Source organism: Chenopodium album, chromosome 23 (genome assembly GCF_948465745.1).
Source record: "Chenopodium album chromosome 23, dcCheAlbu1.1, whole genome shotgun sequence".
Classification (NCBI taxonomy): domain Eukaryota; kingdom Viridiplantae; phylum Streptophyta; class Magnoliopsida; order Caryophyllales; family Amaranthaceae; genus Chenopodium; species Chenopodium album.
The window spans coordinates 3,872,304-3,892,729 of record NC_137856.1 but is presented as its reverse complement, the minus strand read 5'-3'; the positions used below and the strand labels follow the sequence as shown (position 1 = coordinate 3,892,729).

The window sequence follows — 20,426 nt, the reverse complement described above, 5'->3', positions numbered from 1 at the left end:
ATAAACCATCCAAATTGTCTTCTAAATCTCCTGTCAAATCTCTACCTACTACTAAACCATCCAAATCTCCAGCCAAACCTCCACCCAAATCACCAATTCAGACTCCTCACAAATCTCCTGTCAAGTCCCCTGTCAGGATTCCTCTTGAACAACAAACTAGTTCGCTGTATGCTAGACAATTTGCTCTGTCTAGATCACACTACACATCTGAGACCTACCAATGCACTGATAGGGACTGTGAGTTAGGCAGTGGGTGTGATAGGGAGCACATTTATAGCAATGAGACTCTGAGACTGGGGTTTGGAATTGTCCCACAAGGCATGCCACCTGCAGACTCTGACTACTGGCCTCATAATTGGTACAGAAGACAAGCAAGGAAGAAGGGTTTGCCTAGAGCCTATGACAATTGGGAGTCTGATTTCTCATACTCTAATGATGATGATGGTGGTTGCTCCCCTTCTAAGCTGTCCCTTAAAAAGGATTCTGATGCTGAGTCAAAAGGCTAAGTTTTTTATTAGCCTTTGTTGTTGGACAGATTGCTAGTTTGTTTATTGGTTGTTTTTCTTACTTTTTAGCCATTTGAACTTGATGGTTGGTTCTTACCTTTTGCATTGTAGTTGTTTGGACAAATTATAATTTGGTAATGGTTTTAAGTTGTTGGTTCTTGTTTACTTTGGAATGCTTATTACTTTGTATTGCCTATTTACTTTGGATTTCCTATTACTTGTAGTTGTTGCCCTTTTATTTGATGACTGGTTGTTGCACATGCTCTGGTTGGCTGTATATGTTGTCATACTCTGGTTTCCTATTTACTTTGGACACATGCTCTGGTTGGCTGTACATGTTGGTTCTGGTTGTTGCACATGCTCTGGTTAGCTGTATATGTTGTCATACTCTGGTTTCCTATTTACTTTGGACACATGATCTGGTTGGCTGTACATGTTGGTTCTGGTTGTTGCACATGCTCTGGTTGGTTGTATATGTTGGTTGTTGCTTATGTTGCATAATGTGGTCAATGATGAAAGCTTATGTTAATTGAGAAGGAATTAGGGATATTGTGTTTATAATGATGACCATAAGGTACCATCTCCCTTTAGGAAATGTGTTGCATGATATGAGTTTCATTTGGCTGCTTAGTCTGCCTTTAATGAAATGAATTAAAAAGTCTAAGACCTCATCTATAATAAAATGTCCCTTTGAGGACTTAGTATTCTTTTGCAAATGGGATTCTTGTTTAGCTGTTTAGATCATTGAATAGTTTACAAGTATTCCATTTGGTAAGAGAATATTATGTTGTTTTGTGGGACTTGTAGTGGTATGTGATGAATGATGGGAGTATGATGTTAAAAAAGGCTTCTGTTTTTGCCATGTTTCTTTATATTGTGCTGCACTCTCCTGTTGGGTTGATGAATTATCTTATGTGTAACTGTTGTAGCTTTTATTCCCTTGTTCCTTCAATGATATACATTTGTACTAAGCACTGAGACCCTTCTGTTTTTTTACTATGATGAGTCTTTTTTGTTGAGACACCAAACTGTAACTGCCCTTTCATTCTGCTGTCCTTAGAAGATAATTCAGCATCATACTGAGTTATTTCCTTTGCTGACTATAGAATGTTAGTGAACTTGTTTGTTTGAGTTGTCAATGATGCTTGGGGACAGTCTGAGTTATGTTAAAAAAAGTGCAATGACATTTTATGAGCACTAAGTTTTGCATAATCAAAAGGCATGTTGCATTTCATTAATTTTGACTTGCTTACAAATTACATTTAAGTGACCCCCCTTACATTTAAGTGACCCCCTTACATTTGCTATACTTTAAATTACTCCCATAAACTCTAAACACTTGCTCCACCATGCATTAGTTTCCATTAAAATTTGAGGTAGATACCTCATGATCATTAGCCATAACAGGCCTATAAGGCTCTGTGTTCCCAGTTTGTTGTGTGTTATGTTCTTCATTTGCCTGTGTGTTCTCACTGTGGTGCTCCTCAATGTCTTCTTCATCACCTGAATCTGGCTTATCCATGTATACTCTCTCCCATGCATCAATCACAGCCCACATAGGAGCTTCTATGTCATCTTGTAGTCTACCCTCTCTTTCAAGTTTTTTCTTATTCACATGAGGAGGCTCAAACCTGTTAGAACCTCTGTTTTTCAGAATTTGGTTCATGGTGTGGCACAAAGTCACCCACACCTTGAACAGCCTATTTGGAGGTAGCTCTTCAAATACATCCTCCACAGCCTTGATCAACTGATCTGGAGTTTTAGCCATTTTCTTGTGTTGAAGTGACTGTATGCTTCTGAAAAACCCCAAGTCCAGAATATTCAAATCTGGACTGTTTGGTGGCTGCTGAGTTAAAATAAAAGTGAACCCTGGCTGTTCACAATTCTCTTGCCAAATAGGATCATCTTGAGTGATATGTGCCTTTGCATTATCTTGCTGAATGTATATTGTGTTGTGATGACCTGTTTGTGGCCATTTTGCCATAATGGCTGGAATTACTTTTTCAATTAACATCCATCTTGACACTTCCCTGTTGATTGGATCAATGATCTTAGTCACCATGTCTCCTTTCTTCCTGTTCTTTGAGTTTCTTAATGCTGGTTCTTTCTTTGCAAAAGGAAACATTCCAATTTTTCCATCCCAAATGACCTCTTTCTCTGCATTGTACCATGGTTTTGCAACTGCTCCTTGGAACATGAACTTGGGAATGAATTTGGATGATTGCATGACTCTGTGTGGCCCTCTTTCCCCATTTGCTAAGTATGCTCTGTGTGTTTTCTTTGTCAAAGTAAACCACTTTTCATCAATGTGAACTGTGTTGTACATTGAATGGTATACTCTTTTTGTGCCTGGTGAATCACCTATGATGTTGTTCAGAATGAATCTGAGCCTTTCAAGTTTGTTTGCAAGTGTAAGCTTTGACTTCAATGCATTTGTGTGTGGTCTGATCTCCCCTCTTTTTATCATTCTTTGGATTGTGCTTTTGCTCACATTAAGCATTGTGGCTAAGTCCCTTTGGCATGATCTGTTCCCCATTGCCACTGCCCTGATGTCTTCATTTGAAATTGAGATGATTCTCTTTCTTCCACAGTTGTGAAATCCTGTTGACATGTTGTAGTCCTGATTTGCTTCTCTTTGTTGCTTTCCCTTCTTCCAGATTCTGAGAATTGTTCTTGTGCACAGATTAAAATGAATGGATGCTTCTTTTATGGATCCATGTTTAAGTTTCCCATCTTTTGACCTTGTCAGCAGCCATATTAATATGTTGAGTCTGGCCCCACTACTGAGCCTCCTTAGCTGATGATGACCTTGCTCAATGTTGTTGTTGTTATCTTGTTGTTGCTGATTTCCTGCTGCTTGCTGAGTGTGGTTGAAATCCTCTGTCTCATGTTGGTTGCCTGTTTGTTGAGCTGCCTCTGTTGAACCAGTTATGTGATGTTCATACTCCCTCTCTGTTTCACTCTTATCTTCATCAGCAAAGTTAAGATCATACTCAAAAACATCTGCCATTTCAGCATCATAAGCAGCAGCAGCCTGTGCCAAATCATCGTTCAAATCGAAAAAGAAGTCTGAAGCCATTTTGATTAGGAGGCAATGATGTTTTTTTGGGGTTCGATTTTTTTTTTTGTCCAAATTTTTTTTGTTGTTCACTCTGTAAAATTCACAGTGTAATTCCCTCTCAAATGATTTGAAAAAATGAGAGGAAAGGGTTTTTATAATTGTAGATTATTGATGTGTATAGTCAGCAATCTATGTACTTTAATTTTATTGGCTGGCTACATTTTTTCTTCTAATTTGATTGGTTAACAGATAATCACATGGATTTGTAATGAAATCCAATTGTTTCATTGGCTGTGTAATAAAGACAGAAAAACCCATTGGTTTCTCTTGTAATCCGCCCCTTTTTTAATGCAGCATTTTCTCTCTTTTTTTTTTTGTTTTACAAATGATTGAGTTTGAGTTTCCATGTACTTTGTTTAATTTTCCTTAATTCCCGTGTTTTTTTTGCAAAAGTGACCAAAATTAGGGGACGGAGGGAGTATATATATTTTTTTAAGTTGTAAAATTTTTTATTTAAAGCCCATGACCCACATACTCTTATCAATCATTTAACCCTATATATATTTTAAATCATGTGAGGTACGAGTACATTTTTCTTAAATACCGTGAAAATGGGTATGTTACATATATTAAAAACAAAAGTACAAGTATATAAATTTCAAAAAAAAAAAAAGTACAAGTATATATTTCGAATAGTAAATTTATATTTTAATAAAAAAGCATAAAACATTTACATAAGATAGTCAAATTTAACGAATAAACAATATTCAAATACGAGTATAATATTTTGTAGTTTGTATATTTTAATCAAATTCAAATAAATAGAAATTATTGCAATAATTCTATATTTTTGTTTTTTTTGACAATATACTCCCTCCGTCCCTTTTGATAGCCCCTTATGGGCATTTTTCACGGGAATTAATAAACACAAATAAGAATAGTTAATTAAGTACATTGAAAAAGTAAATTGACATTGAGTATGCAAAAAAGTAGAGAGAGAAAATAATAAAAGTACATGAGAAAACAAAATTTACATGGGAAATACGAAGTATAAATTTGCACAAGTATTGTTGCAAATTGGAGGGAATTTTGGTAAAAAAACTATATTTATGATTGTTGGAAAAAACAAATGAGGTGAACATTTTGGGACTAAAATTTGCTCATAAGGGACTATCAAAAGGGGACTCAGGGAGTATATTTTTTACCATAATTCTATATTTTTGACTTTTTGTGTTTTAAATTCAAAAGTTTATTTTAATTTGAGGGTCAAATTCTACTGGAATGAAGCAAGAAGACAATTATTACATCACTTGGAAAACAGCAAAGCAGTAAACACCACCTACCATTGGCTACCAACATTAAATGCATGCAAATAAAGTCATTTTCCACCGTCAATCAAGAACAACTCCTATAAGTAACAGCAGCTAGCGCCGTTTACAAATAATATGCCAATGTGTATTGTTCTACTTCTGACTCGGCTGCTGAGTCGACATCCACCTACTCCAACTTCTGACATGGCATAAAAGATTGACAAAGTTTGTTAATCATAAAGATTAACTGGGCAACCCCCTTTGTTATGTCCTATTTGGAAAACAACAACATTTTTATTCATTGTTCGTTAATATAACATGGATAGAAGATTAGAAGCATAGGAATTCGTTCTACAATAGCATTTTATTCAAATTAAAGAGTAATAAAACCTTGTTCTCTTCACCTATGCAAATATTATTCATACATATAATAAATTAGGTTTAATAAAAATAATTTAATCTCAAAAATTTTAAAAAAAAAAAAATTACCTCAGCAAAAAGTGTTTTTAATCAATAAGAATCAGTAACAAAAGCAAATGTTATTATTAATAAAAGTTAGTTGTTCAACAAATATTTAATTCTGCAAAAATAAGGTGAAGAGTGCAGAGTCTAACCGTAATAATACTTTGTGGTTCTAAAAAATAAAAAAAACATCGATCATTAGCTTTAGCATTGATATTAATATACTAATAATTTATATATACGGAGTAATTTTTTATCAGTCCTTTTTAATTTTTTTTCTTCACATGATGCAATGTATCGTACAAAAAATATTAAAATATTATATTTTAAAATTAAATAGAGACAAATATAACAACTTTTCATATGACTATAGCTAGATAGTAAATATTAGATCTTGAAATATAATAAATAAAACTAATAAAAATAAACTGAAGGAGTAGAGTGTATGATCTCATAGGGAGGAAGAGGAAAAGATCGAAGAGAGTATATAGTACCCTTAATGAGTATAGCTTGCTAATTAAGTTAGATGATTTGAGGATATAATGCTTGTTGTTGTACTGTTTAAGCATTTCAATTCAGTATTTATAGACAAGCCATGACTTGAGTCTTGAGACTCACATGCAAGGTGTAGAACGTACGTGGAGTCGTGCGTGGATCAATGCTATTACTAGTATTCGTTACTTCACAATTTTTAATACGCAATCAAATCCCAATAAGCAAAACGTTAAATTAAACTATTAAAAGCATTGAAAGGCTGATTGCAGATTTCTAGGAAATTGCATTTGCTATCTACTCGTATTGTTTATACTTGTATAATTGTATACAATATCTTCTCCAACGAATTGCACGTTATAGAATACTTAAGCTTCTAATAATTATAATCACTCACTTAATTTTTGTAATACGTGTAGCATTGCTTTCAGCAAAACAACTCGTAGTTTATTTCTTTAAATGAAGTAATAAGGATATAGTTATTTTTTTATTTTTTATTTTTTTATTTTTTTTGAAAACAATAAGGAACCTCTTAAATTGACCCACGCACGACTCCACGTTCTACTTGAAGATAAGGAACCTCTTACCTTATCCTTGTTTTCAATTATCTGTCTCACAAATACTAGATCAAAAAAAGCTTAAAAGTTAGAAAAATTTGTCAAAAATAACAATATCTTTGGACGATATTCTAATCTTAGCACCACCTTTTGATTATTCAAGAATAACACCACACTTCACATGTATTTGCCAAAAATGAAACAAAAAATCGGTAACCTATTTTACAGGTTACCCTGGGACACGTGTTCTAGTTAAATTGGTCATTTTATTTATTTTAATTTTTGATTTTGAAATAACTTTATAAAAAACAAAAAAATAAAAAAAAACCCTTCCCACGACTTTCACTGGCATCCACCACCTTTCATCGGCATCCACCAACCACACCCAAAACCATCCACCTGAAACAATCCTCTCCCCGGCCCCCGTCCTAATTTCCAACCCCCTTTCCAGCACCCCCTCCCCTTTACCAACCCATTTCCGTCACCCCCTCCCCTTCCCTATCCCTTTTCGGCACCCTCCTCCCCTTCTCGACCCCTTTGCACCACCCTCTCCCCTTCCCTACCCCTTTATGGCCCTTTCCCCTCTTCCCTTTTTCCGATTTCGGCCCCCTCCCTCGCTCCTTCCTTTTTCAATTTCGACTTTCTCTCTTAATTTCCGTAGGCTAGGGTTTCGGTGATGGGTTGTTTAAGGGTGGGGGAATGAGTGGAGGGTGTCGTTCAAGGGAGGAGGAAGGCTAGCTGGGGAGGTCGATCGGCGGCAAGGGCGGCGAGGGTGGGGGCTGCGGTGGCAGGGAGGCTAGGTGGTGGGGTTTTTTTTTTTAATTTTAACTTTCTTTTAATTACTTAGGTTTTTTTAAAAAAATTAATAAAAATAATTGACCAATTACATTGTGACACGTGTCACTAGTAAAACATGTTACCAACCAGTTTTTTTCATTTTTGGAAAATACATGTGAAAGGTGGAGTTATTCTGGAATAATCAAAAGGTGGTGCTATTATTGGAAGACTGCCCAAAGGTGGTGTTATTTTTGACAAATTTTCTCTATTGATAGATTTATGATGTAATCATCACAAATTTGTAAGAACGATTGATTCAATCAATGAAGTTGTTCCGTTTTGCTTAATTTCACTGTTTGATTATTGAATTTTTTCATCAACTTCTTTATGGTATCAGAACGGGTATGGATCTGCAACTCGATTGACTTCTTCATTTTTTGTCCTTCAATCATTTGATTTCATCCTGTTGATTGCTTGATCTCTCCTGCATTTTGTTTGTTAATTCTGGAATTTGTTTGTTCATCTTCAATTTGATTTCTGCAATCATTTTTTGATTCTATAATGGCCGGAGATTCTGGATCTCCTGTTGTTCTAACGAATGATCCTTCTTCTGTATATTTTATTCATCCTTCTGAGAATCCAGCTAATTCATTAGTTATAGAGAAATTCAATGGTGATTGTTATAATGAATGGAGGAGAAGCATGATAATTGCTTTTTCAGCTAAGAATAAGTTGTGTTTTGTTTATGGAAGTTTATCTAGGCCTATTTCTGGTCCTGAGATACAAGCTTGGGATAGGTGCAATGCTATGATTACTAGCTATCTCTTGCACTCAGTAGATCATACTATAGCAAGGAGTGTTTTGTATTTCACATCTACAGGAGAAATCTGGGCTGCTTCCCCTTTCATTAGTTGGGCTTGATAATCGTTACAATTACAATTCATGGCCTGAAGTTTTGTAACTTTTGTTGGGTCATTGACTCAACATTGTTAGCATGATTTAGCCTCGGGACTTATGCCCGGGTTTTGAACCTCGAACCGCAACGAACAAAAACAAGGAATAACGAGATAAGCAAAATAAATTAATCTATGTATTAATTGTTTTGTTTTTTTTTTTTTTGACAAATATGTGTTAATTGTTACTAAAACATACTTGTAGTATGCTAACATCATCTTTATCTACCGTCACTTTTTTTAAAAAAATCCTGCCTAAATGAACATTATTCATATAGTACATATAGTACATGTACATTTGGTATAAATGATCATGTATGTATATGAAAAAGTACATTTTACTGTATTATAATGTACATTGTAATATATTCTAATGAACATACTTCGTATGTTTTATAATGTTGGTTACATGTTTAATATACATTGTATTATTTGGATCATATAAGTATATGAAAAAGAACATTTTACTGTAGTTTAATGTACATTGTATTATTTGGATCTACAACTTTTTCTAAATTTGTCTATTTGCTTGCTTTCTTCTTTCAAAATGTATTAATTGGTCGTTCTTCTTCAAGAACTTCATTTTATTTCTCATTGCAACAACAAAATTTCATCAAAATCGCAATATAATTCCCAATAAAATCAAATATTACAATTTTCAATCAAATTTATAAAGAACAAACACTCAAACTTAAAATAAACAAGTATGAATGTCGAATTTGGTCTTACCTTTCGTTTTTATATGTCATCTTGAACAATTTTGGACTCAAAATTTCGAATTTCTTGAAATTTTGCTTGAGGTTTGAGGAACATAAATGGGTTTGAAGTTTTGTTTGGAGAGAAAAAGTGTCATTATACAAAATTTCTTTCAAAAAAAAAAAAAATATATACAAAATTGTTGCACAAAAATCTAATGTACATTATAAATAAACACTATGTTCTTTTATGTATATGTCCATGTGCATTATAAATGAACACTATGTTCTTTTATATGCCCATGCACATTAGTATACACCTGCATGTATATTCCGCCTTTTTGTATTTTGGAGCGGATGCATCATGCGAACCGTGCAGTGCATCCGCCTGAACGAAGCATCCGCCTCCACGAACCAAGCTTTGATTAGTTTATCCTAAAATATTGAAACAACCAAGATGACTAATGACTAGATGAATGGTTTTTTTTTTCCCACTTTATTTTTTCTTTACTACCAACACCAACGAACCCTTGTCTGTCTCCCCCAACACTATGAGATAGTGAGACCACCACTACGGATCATTTTATGGTGGGGTGAGGAGCGTTTCGGTGGTTTGGGAGGAGAGGCGGAGGTATTTCGTATTTGGCCATGTGGGAGAAAAAAGGCAATCAGTTTGGATGGTGGGGAGGGGGGCGGGTGGTATTGGGCAATGGGCAAGGGAAAAGGGGTGGTTTTTGATGGTTGGGGGAGAGAAGGGGGTGGTTTCGGTGGGGGGAGCTGAAGAGGTGGTTTTCAGGGTGTAGATTTCGACAACGGAGAGGGAAAAGAGCAACAACGAATCTTCTCTATGACCAGCAAGGGCTAGGATTCTCCAATGGCCAATATTGTAGTTGTATTTAATTTGAGACAAAAGTATAACTCATAATATATCACTCTTTTCACAAAAAAAAAAAAAAAATGTAGGGCCTCGAAGAAAATTTGTTCAAAGTCCGCCACTGAATAGGGATGGTTTTCGGTGGGGGGGAGAGGTCGGCATCTGTAAAAGTAGAGGCAATTAGCTAGGTGGCGGTGGCGGTGGAGGGGAAGATGATCGTCATGGCCGTAGGTGTAGGAGAGGAGTTAGGTACTTAGGTGTTAGATGTAACATGATCATTTAATAATAGCATTGAGTAATATCCAAAAATAATACGGAGTAAATCAGTCAATTATTGAGTTGTTATTTTTTTTTAAGATAAGATGAATGACCCTACTGAATCAATACCTATCACAAATTAACTACCCCAACTCTACAGGTCAACGCTTGATAGTAGAGGGGGGGATGTACGGGTTTCACTCTACCCCCAAGCAATTGCAGTTGGTGGGGCTCGAATTTTTGATCTCAACGTCACAAGGTGAGTTCCTCATTAACCAAGCTTTGTTTTGTAATTATTGAGTTGTTATTGATCGACTCCGCTTATATTAGCATCAACTACTTCGTATTTCTTTTTTTTTTGTAATGTTAAAATTACTTCTTTACTCAAGATAAAATGTCGTACAACACATAAAATTAAAATTAAACAACACTTTAATTTTAATTTAGTTCAATTTAATTTAAATCTTACTCCCCCGTCCCTTTATTACATGTCTATTTCTCATTTTGCACGGGAATCAAAAAAGTTAAAGATTCCTTAAAACTAATAATTGTGAGTATAAATATGCATATGGGGTTAGAGAGAGAGATAGAGAGAGAGATAGAGAGAAAGAAAAAGTGGTTGGGAATTGGGAAAGAGAAAGTATTGAGAATTGATGTTAAAGTAGAAAAAAAAAAAAAAAAAAGGTGAAAAATCATCAAAAAGAGAATACTATCTACATTATAATTGTAGAGTGGTTTTTCCAACTTTTAACCACAACACTCCAAAATCCAATCTCTCAATTCTCATTCACTCCCTTTTTTTTTTTTTTTTTTTTTTAATTTTTATTTTTAAATTTTTCCATTTCCTTTGTTTTTTTTTGCCCTATAAATAACTTCCACCTGTCTTTTTTTTTTAAAAAATAAAAACCCTCCAAAAAAAACTTCCATTATTATTTTTCCTTACACACACTACCCCAAAAAACTACCTATGTTGTCCAATTTTTTTTTAGAAACACCAATATTACAATAATTGCACATTTTTTTTCCAAAATTACGTGCACTTTTTTTAAAATAATATCGCCACCATAAGTTCCACTATTTTCCTTTTTAAAAATTCTTCAAATTGTTTATTTATATTTTTTAAAATCAGCTAACTACCTTATTATTAATTCAATAATCATCGAAACAAAAAATATATGCATAATGTATATTGTGCGACAACACGTTTTTTTTTTTTTTTTTTTTTTCCGACAAGCCAACAGTTGGCACTAGAATAACCCATTATAATATTGACGGAGTAACCTCTATAACACAAAACGCATAGCCCTTATAACACTGGCGAGATAACAACTATAACGCTGAACGAGTAACCCTTAAAATATTGACTGAATAATCCCTATAACATTGACAAAATAATTTCCATAATAACTAACTACACGGTGTATCTAGCCACATAAAAGAGCAAGTTACTATATCACAAACAACTTCACGTATTTAATTCAAATTTCTCAATTCTAAATACTGTTTTTAATGTTCTTCCTAATTTTACACTGTTAAATTTCCTTAAACAATTCTTGTATCTCCAATTCCCCTTGTTCTCTGACACTGTTTCCTTCTCTCTCTTCTTCCCCCACTCAAATTGCAGATCTCACTGAATTTTCCCAGAAAATTATGGGAATTAACAGGATGTTTCCAGATTCCAAAGGGGGCCAAATGTTGATGGTGGGTTTGATTTTGATTGCTGCCGCTTTTTATGGAGGCACCCTCTTTGCCAATAATGCCCCTCTTTTGGAAATACCCACTTCCTCCAACTTTTCTACTGGTAATTTTCTCAATTTTTGCTTAAAAATCCAATCTTTATAATTTTCTATCATTAAAGATTCAATTTTTATATTTCTTGCATTTAAGTTCAATATTTCTGTAAATTGATTTAATTTAATGTTAGTATGTTGTTTATTGTATTTTGCTGCTGGGATTTTGTTGGATGTTTGTGTTATGAGCTTAAGTAGAAAATTAATTGTACTCCGTAGAAAAGTTAATGGATATAAGTTTGATTTTATAATGTTCAATTTGTTTAATTGGTTAAGAATATTGTGCAACCTTGGAATAGACATTGTTGATTAGCTCAAGCAATGAATTTCTGAGCTTTGTAATTATGATACTTAGTGGTAGATTGGCAGGCCTGGTTATTGGGCAGGGCGTAGCGGGTCGAAGATTGGTTGTTGTTTCATCAATATACTTCAATGTCTTGGAAGGTGAAGCATTAATTGAAATGTAGAGATTGGGTATAGGGAGGTGGATCAGTGGATCATGGTGTGTTTTATGGATCTTAGAGCTGGGTAGAAACCACTTGCTTCCCCATATTTTTCGATTTGGGATAGCATTTGAAATTTTGGCAGCTTCTTGAAGCAATGTTTCCACTTCCAAGCTTATGATAAATTGAGTCGTGTCTCCCTCAATTGCTTTGTTGATTTTTGCTCCTAGCTGAGTAGAGTGTGAGGTAGATATTTTTTCGATAGTATGCAACATGACTGGAATAGTCGATCCCCTTGATGCCCAGTGCCCCACAAATCGATCTCAATATTTTGGGTGAAGGAAGAAAGTACACTGCTATAGTATGAGATTATGCATTTATGGAAACCATTAAACTTGTTGATGTAATCCTTGAAGACTTGTTGCTATATAAATTTTGTTATGAGGGTACATAGGGCTAGGAAATGACCATGTCCGCTGAATCTGTCTACAGGATCCTTCCTACTCTTCCCATGTGACTATTTACCTATAGGACGATTTGCATTTAGATTGGGAAAGGTTAATGAAAAAAAAATAAAAATAAAAAAAGGTTGCAGAAGAAGCTTTGTACCTTTGGGAATTGGGATGTTGTGGATTCTTTTATGTAACATTGGCATCTTGCTTGAAACATGGTAGTAATAATAGAGGGATATAGCACTGTCAAGTAGGCCCCTATTGTGCCAATAACAAAAGGGTGACCCGCTGACCCCCTCAATATCAAATGTGCGTCCAAGAGCAATGATCAACAAGTCTAGCTTCCAATTGTAGATTTGGTAAATTAAATTGTATAGTGTGTGTCAACTTCCTTGTTCACTGCTCCTCTTTTATTCTTGGTTTTGTGACAGACATTATGATAAGCCATTTGTTGTAAATGGGACTAGGGAGTGTATATGTTTGACCATTTGGGCCAAAGAAAACCCCCTCATTTCTCATGCTGTTTGTTATACATAAAAAAGACTTTCACCAATTACCACTGCCCTTCTCTTTCTTCTTTGATTCCAGTACCGCCATTGTCTCTCTGTTTACCCACTGCCTTTACCACCAAGCCCACCACTAACTACTTGGAACTACTAGAAGTCTAGAACCACCATAACTCCTTGGTGGTCACAGTCAAACAGAGGTTATGAATTTATCACTTGGGACTAAATTTGACTGTTAAAAGGTTAAAAAGTCTCCTCCGTGCTCTCATCGTTAACGTCCTCGTTCTCAGTTGTGACATGAGTCTTCTATGGAGGGTCTGCTAAGGGTTTGGGTGGTAGGATATAGACTGGTGGCTGTAGTGGTTGTTGGATGAATTTTAGGAGGGGGTTGGTGGGTTTTCATGGTAAATGTATGGGTTTTTCTTGTATTTTTCTAGTGGTGTTTGGTGTGGTTAAGACTTAAGTTAGTCATGTTGTCGAAGAGTTAAGGCGTTGTTCTTTAATCAAAAGGACTAATTGAGATAGTGACAGGATGGTTGAACTGAAATTAGCCACATGCCAAAGGATTGGAGAAGCGACTTGGCCTCAAAGTGAACCCTATGATGACAGAGTCTTTTAACATCTTGTATCACTTTCCCCCGACTAGTAAATGACCACAATATCATAAAAGTTTTGGGTTCTTGCACTGTCCAAGAGCAGCAATGGCCAATGAGTCTTTTCCTCATAACATCCACTTGATTCAGTACCATTATCTTTTGAAAGGCTAAAGCTCTGCTTAGAAGCCAATTATAAAACTACAGAAATCAATAGAAAAGTAATATTATAGAAGTGTATGGAAATCTTTGATTTTCACTTGTTTGAAATGTTGTTCTGCAAATGTAATGAAAATAGTTTTTTATCTGATTTGTATAACTTTCCACAGTTCTTTCATCACTTTTGAAGAACAGCTATGGAATCCAAATCTAGCAAAATATAATTAAGAGACCATGTTTACTGTGGTAATTACCAGGAGTGCACTATACTGTACGCATTTTGAAGATACGTAGTAGATTGTTAGGTAGTGCACAAATGATAATATATTAATTGCAATATCAGCTTTTGTTTTCTCTTTTTTTTTTTTCTTCCTTATTTATTTGATAGCTTCATTGATCTAGATATTGTGCAATTGACACTACTACATATGTTGCTGATTCCTCAGGCTTTACAAATAGAGTTGTTCTTAGTTATTGAAGGACACCATTGTTGATCTCTCAATCAGGGATGAATGTATGCCCAATCAACTTAAATGAACATATACCTCGCCACGATCCTTCTTATGTGAAAGATTTGCTCCCATCTCTAGATCTTTCGAGGAAAGAGGAACTGGAGAGGCACTGCCCTCCTCTTGACAAGCGCTTATTCTATTTGATACCACCCCCTAAGGATTATAAAATACCAATCAGGTGGCCACTCAGCAGGGATTATGTCTGGCGGAGTAATGTGAATCATACTCACCTTGCAGAAGTGAAAGGAGGTCAAAATTGGGTTCATGAGAAGGGGCAGTTGTGGTGGTTTCCCGGTGGTGGTACTCATTTCAAGCATGGAGCTGTTGAATACATTCAAAGGTGAACATCCACAACTTTACATCATCTTTACTCTAGGATAGATACATTGTAAATATTAGTCTTTGTGGGTTATAGCAATCATGCCCTGTGCTTGGTAGCTTATCCATCATGGTTTTGGCTTTTGGGTAGAGCTGTTCAACTGACTATGGCCCATTAAGACTCTGCCCCGTCCCAATATTTAAACTGATTGGAGCCGAAATATCCTGTAAAAGGGTCGGGCTGGTGACGGGGCCTTCAATAGGTTGGGGCGGGTTGTTAAAGGGTAACTTCTTTATGTATGTTTCCCAGGGCAACCTTGCCTTCTTTCCCTTGAACCCGTAGCTTTTCTTATTCATCCAGAACAAATCAACATATCAACTCAAAATCTAAAAAAATTAAAATTGAGGGACAAACATTATAAACTCATGAATCTACACATATTCATAAGCCAATTTCATCAATATCTCATTTTGTACAGATGTTTAGATGAATGTATAGAAGTCTTCAACTCACTCTCTCTCATACTCAGAATCAGAGAGAAGTTAGGTGACTTAAAGAATCCTGGATATTACTGAAGGAAGGGGGTAAACTATGAAGAGTATAGGAGGAGAGCAAAAATGGAGCCGTTGGAAATATGAGAAAGCGGGGAAAAAAAAAAAAAGAAAGAAAGAAAGAAGAGAGAGAGAGAGAGAGAGAAGATGGTCAAAGAGATTCTTGAATTTATCGGTGGACGGTGGTGAGGAGCATGAACCTTGAAAATAGTATATTAGGGCCCATTTAAGTGCTGACATATCCCTTGTTTGTATTTATTTGGGTGGCCCTTTAAGTTCAAGCAAGCCTGGGTCAGATATCTTGCCTCAGTCCATAACTCCATACTAATGTTTATCAAGGTCTGCCCCTATGTGCCCGTCCCCTGACCCACCTAGTTGAATAGGCCTAGTATTGGGTATAGAAATTGTTTATTATGGTTTTACTGTCAATTTTTGTTCATGTCCTTATATTTCTAGTGCTTCATCTGCCAAGACCTCCGCACCATGACTATGTAATGGTTTAAGGCCTTCAGTGCTGTCTTGCAGATAATTGATCTGCTGACTTAATTCTTTATGCAGGTTAGGAAATATGACCACTAATGAGACAGGTGATCTCCGTAATGCAGGGGTGTTTCAGGTTCTAGATGTTGGCTGTGGTGTTGCCAGCTTTGGAGCATATCTACTGCCATTAGATATACAAACAATGTCCTTTGCCCCCAAAGATGGGCATGAGAACCAGATTCAGTTTGCTTTAGAACGAGGAATTGGTGCAATGATTGCTGCCATATCTACAAAACAACTTCCTTATCCCACAAGCTCATTCGAAATGATACATTGTTCAAGATGCCGTGTTGATTGGCATGAAAATGGTTAGTTACTTAATATTTCTTTTCTGGCTCTCACATTTCTTTTGAGACATATATCTGATGTCTATGTATGGAATCACGTCATACATACATGTAGTTAGATTGTATTCCGTTGTCAATAAGTGGTATCTAGCGGATTAATTTTTGGTGAAAGAAGTGGAAGATATTCGTTGATCTTCTTTGTTCAATATTTCAATAACATTACGTGAAGTTCTCTATTTGTTTCTTATGAAAGATGTTGGGCCTGTTAGTGAGTGCTGAATTCTTTGCTTTTTTTGTAAAATTCTTTTAGATTTTTGGTTTTTGGTGTAGTATGTTAGGCTTGTCAAGGTTGTTTATGCTCTTACACCCTCAACTAGAATCACTTAACTCTCTCATTTACTAAAAGTATCCCATGATTCCAATCCCTGCCTAGTGCCTAGTGACAGAACAAGAATAAACCATGTTGTCTTGGTAATTCATATCATTTTGTCTTTGTTGGAGCAAGCGTGTTATATAATGAATGTTTAACTGTGGTAGATACAATTGTAAAGCGTTTTATTTACTGAAATTTTGTTGTGCCAATTTATTATCCTAACTATGCTTTCACAATACAATGAAATAATTTACTTTGTACAATATATGCAGATGGCATCCTGCTGAGAGAAGTTGACCGCCTTTTAAGGCCAAATGGATACTTTGTATACTCTGCCCCACCAGCATACAGAAAAGATAAAGATTACCCCATGATATGGGATAAGTTGGTGAATATAACAACAGCCATGTGTTGGAAACTCATAGCTAAAAAGGTTCAAACAGCAATCTGGGTTAAACCAGGGGATCAAACATGTGTCCAGCAGAATGCGGAACAAAACCTGGTACAAATATGTGACACAACCAATGATTCAAAGCCATAATGGAATAAACCACTGAAGAATTGTGTAACCTTGAGTGGTGAACTAGCAAATTCTGATAAACTTCCTCCACAGCCAGAGCGTCTTTCTGTGTATTCTGAGAGTCTCAGTAGACTAGGTATGTTATTCATCTAATTCTATAATCTATTAAAATCGAATAAATTAATGATGTCTTGCTTTTCTCAGTTAATGTCTCAAAAAAATGTGCTTCCTAAATTTTTTTGTCAACTTTTGGAATAAATTAACTAGGGTGATATCGTAGAAATAAATGAATGCTTGCATTGGTTAAGTTGTAAGGCAGACTAGACTGGAGAATCTTACCACACCGTGTATGAAGACCTATCAGGTGTATCAGGTAGCTAGATATAAAGAAATAGCTTGAATTACTTGGTGCAGTTTTTAAAGCCCATTTTGTTAAGATATATTGAATGACTTAATTGATTTCTTTACATTTTTCAGTGGATTAGGGTGTAAAGTATAATTAACTTGTGTACTTTTTCTCATGCAACTAAATCATCTCTTTTTGATAACTGTATAAATTACCAGAAAACGTCAAACTAGACCGGACCAGATCTTATTTCGGTTTGCTTAAAAATAACATCTTCATTTTTGTATTTGTAAAAATTATAGAAAGATATTAGATATTTGAAAAATACACATTGAGACGAATCTAACAAGATCCCAATTGATGATAATTTTTCTTACACTTTGATGTACAACTAAGGTCAAAGTTCAGTCATATTAGACAATCAGATTAGACTAGACCAGAACAGATTACAAAAGTTCAAACCAGAGCAGACAAGACTTTAGAAAATTCAGTACACCTTATTTTAGACTAAGAGAACAAAGCCTTAGATGATACTCATTTAACATTTTTTAACAAAATATAACAAATATTGCAACTTTGTTTTAACAGATACAGGTCTAATAAAAAAATTTCCTTTATTTTTTGTTTATTTATTATGGAATTAAGGCTTTGATTGATTGATTTTGTTTGTTTACTTATTATTTTTTTTTTCGTGACTGCCAAATATTTCTAACAATGTACAAGAAATAGGGCTAGTAGCAATAAAAACTTCCCAGTGAAAAATTGTAGTTATATAGATAACCATTTTCTTTCTTGGTAATTAGGACAAGTCATCATCTATGTATGTGTATGGGTGACTTGACCCCTTTTGCATGACTTCAATAGGTGTTAATCGAGAGCAATTTACTATGGACTCAGTATTTTGGAAGAATCAAGTTGAGCAGTATTGGATGTTGATGAATGTTAGCAAGACACAGATTCGAAATGTCATGGATATGAATGCCCTCTGGGGTGGTTTTGCTGCAGCTTTAAACTCATATCCTGTTTGGGTTATGAATGTGGTTCCTTCAACCGCGGATGATACGTTGACTGCTATTTACAGTAGAGGTTTGCTCGGTGCTTTTCATGATTGGTAAGAAACTAGTATACTACATCTGCTGTTGTTATCAACTCAATGGTGAGTTTGTAGATCAGCAATTTTTAACCAAAGTTTATAAATGCTTTTTGTTTAGGTGTGAGCCATTTTCAACTTATCCTCGATCTTATGATCTTTTGCACTCGAGTTATCTTTTCTCTCATTACAAAGATCACAACAAGAATTGTTTGCTTGAGGATATCATGCTGGAGATGGATCGTATTCTGAGACCTGAGGTACCATTTAATTATTGTCTCAATTTTTACAATATTCTCCACTTTAATTTTCTGGTACACCTTTCTGAAAGTGAGTTATACACGCGTCATAAAAGGTCCTATGATCATAACTTTTTACAAAATAAAGCATGCATAGCACATACAAGTAACATGGTTTAGTGATTAGTGACGGTCTTATGAGATTGCTCAAACATGTAACTGATCCTAATAAAGCATGCATAGCACATACAAGTAACATGGTTTGGTGATTAAAGACGTATAAGACTGTTCAAATATTCCACCTTCCCTTGGACATGACACCTACAAACAAAATACTTGTACCAAGCCATAAAGATCCTGGGTGCTCATCAAGTGAAATCTCATCTATGTTGGCTTGACAGGATAGATTTAAAAATCCTGCAGGGTCCAGTGTTTGGGTCGGAGGATAACATTTTGTTTTCTATAAAAATGAAATTGCAATTCAATAAGAATCTATTTTTTGGTTACCAGACATATTAGAGAAGATGGGGGTCCTTTACAATTCTGTAAAAAGGAGAACTCACAAACCAAACCCTTCCCGACCAAAAGCACACACTTGAGAAATCTTTGAGCATGCCCAGCTGGGTATTGAGCATCATTCTAAATACTCAAGTCAAAGAACATGTAATATCTTCTTTCTGTTGATTGTACTTGTATCTTTTAGGGGGTCTATTGAAAATATCCTCTCACCTTCAACATTGAACCGAGGGCTTTTACACTCATTGTTTATGCACTTCTATAGCAATGTGTTTTGTATGTACAGTACAGAAATAGGCTGGTCTTGTGTACAGTTAGTTAGCCTATTTCATGCCAAACTTTGCTCAGGGCAATCTGTTTTGTGTCCATTCTTGTGGGTAGACAATTTGTAAGGCGTTTAGGGCTTGATATGTCATTTAGGGGAAAGAATATATATTGATGATGGGAAGAAAGCATAACTACACAAACATCCTTTAGATTTTGTTACCAACTCAAGTCCTGAAGTGGAATGTTTTATATGCAGGGATTTATAATTATCAGGGATGGAGAATTAATCATTTCGAGAATAAAGGATCTTGCACCGAAGTTCCTTTGGGATGTGAGTTCATACCAGATGCAAAACAAACAAAATGAAAACGAATCTGTACTCGTTTGCCAGAAAAAATTCTGGGCAATTGTTTGAAAGATTTGTGTTAAACGAAATACGGACTGGTCGTTAATACAAATACTCCCCAGAACGCCCTGGATATTTCAAGTCGAAGTATATAATAGGTGTGAGATTTGGGATTAAGGAAGAGTAGACAAAGAAGCATTTTGTAATTGGGTGTATGAATAACATTTAATTAATTTATCTTTCCTCTTTACATAAATCAAGGCAATCTAGGTAAGAAGATCAATATTGTAAACAAGACTTTTGCCTTCGCTTAATCTATGTCTAGATCTATATTCATTTACAATTTGTCTCAAAGGTACAACATGTGGTATCCTTACCCTAGTATGACTTGGTGCATATGAGCAATGACATGGTAAGTCAAGACCATTGATCATGGTAAGTTATAAGTAAAGATTGCAATGGGTCGTACTTGAAGCGGATTATACTAAATCCGACTCTGACCCTAGAGGAAGTCAGAGGCTAAATCTGACACCCAACTTTGACTTCGACCCAACTTCAATAACCAACCTCCAACTCCGAAATGAGCCGACTTTGAGTTTTTTTTTCTTTTTTTTTTTTTTTTTTTTTTTTTT

General features: G+C 35.2%; 2 protein-coding genes and 1 pseudogene across 3 annotated transcripts; 2 read left to right on the top strand and 1 right to left on the bottom strand.

Annotated features, from left to right (window-relative positions):
- Positions 1-1,860: 1,860 nt before the first annotated feature.
- On the bottom strand, positions 1,861-3,585 carry LOC145609620 (uncharacterized). Its single transcript, XM_081665069.1, has one exon. The coding sequence runs from the start codon at positions 3,583-3,585 to the stop codon at positions 1,861-1,863; it is 1,725 nt and encodes a 574-aa protein (XP_081521195.1).
- Positions 3,586-7,726: 4,141 nt separating this feature from the next.
- Positions 7,727-8,086, top strand: LOC145609619 (uncharacterized). The gene has a single exon (XM_081665068.1). The coding sequence runs from the start codon at positions 7,727-7,729 to the stop codon at positions 8,084-8,086; it is 360 nt and encodes a 119-aa protein (XP_081521194.1).
- Positions 8,087-11,478: 3,392 nt separating this feature from the next.
- LOC145606799 (putative methyltransferase PMT7) lies at positions 11,479-20,117 on the top strand (annotated as a pseudogene). Its single transcript, XR_014105436.1, has 7 exons — positions 11,479-11,746; positions 14,335-14,740; positions 15,829-16,118; positions 16,743-17,126; positions 18,201-18,447; positions 18,548-18,686; positions 19,705-20,117. The product of XR_014105436.1 is annotated as a putative methyltransferase PMT7 (transcript).
- The last annotated feature ends 309 nt before the right edge of the window (positions 20,118-20,426 follow it).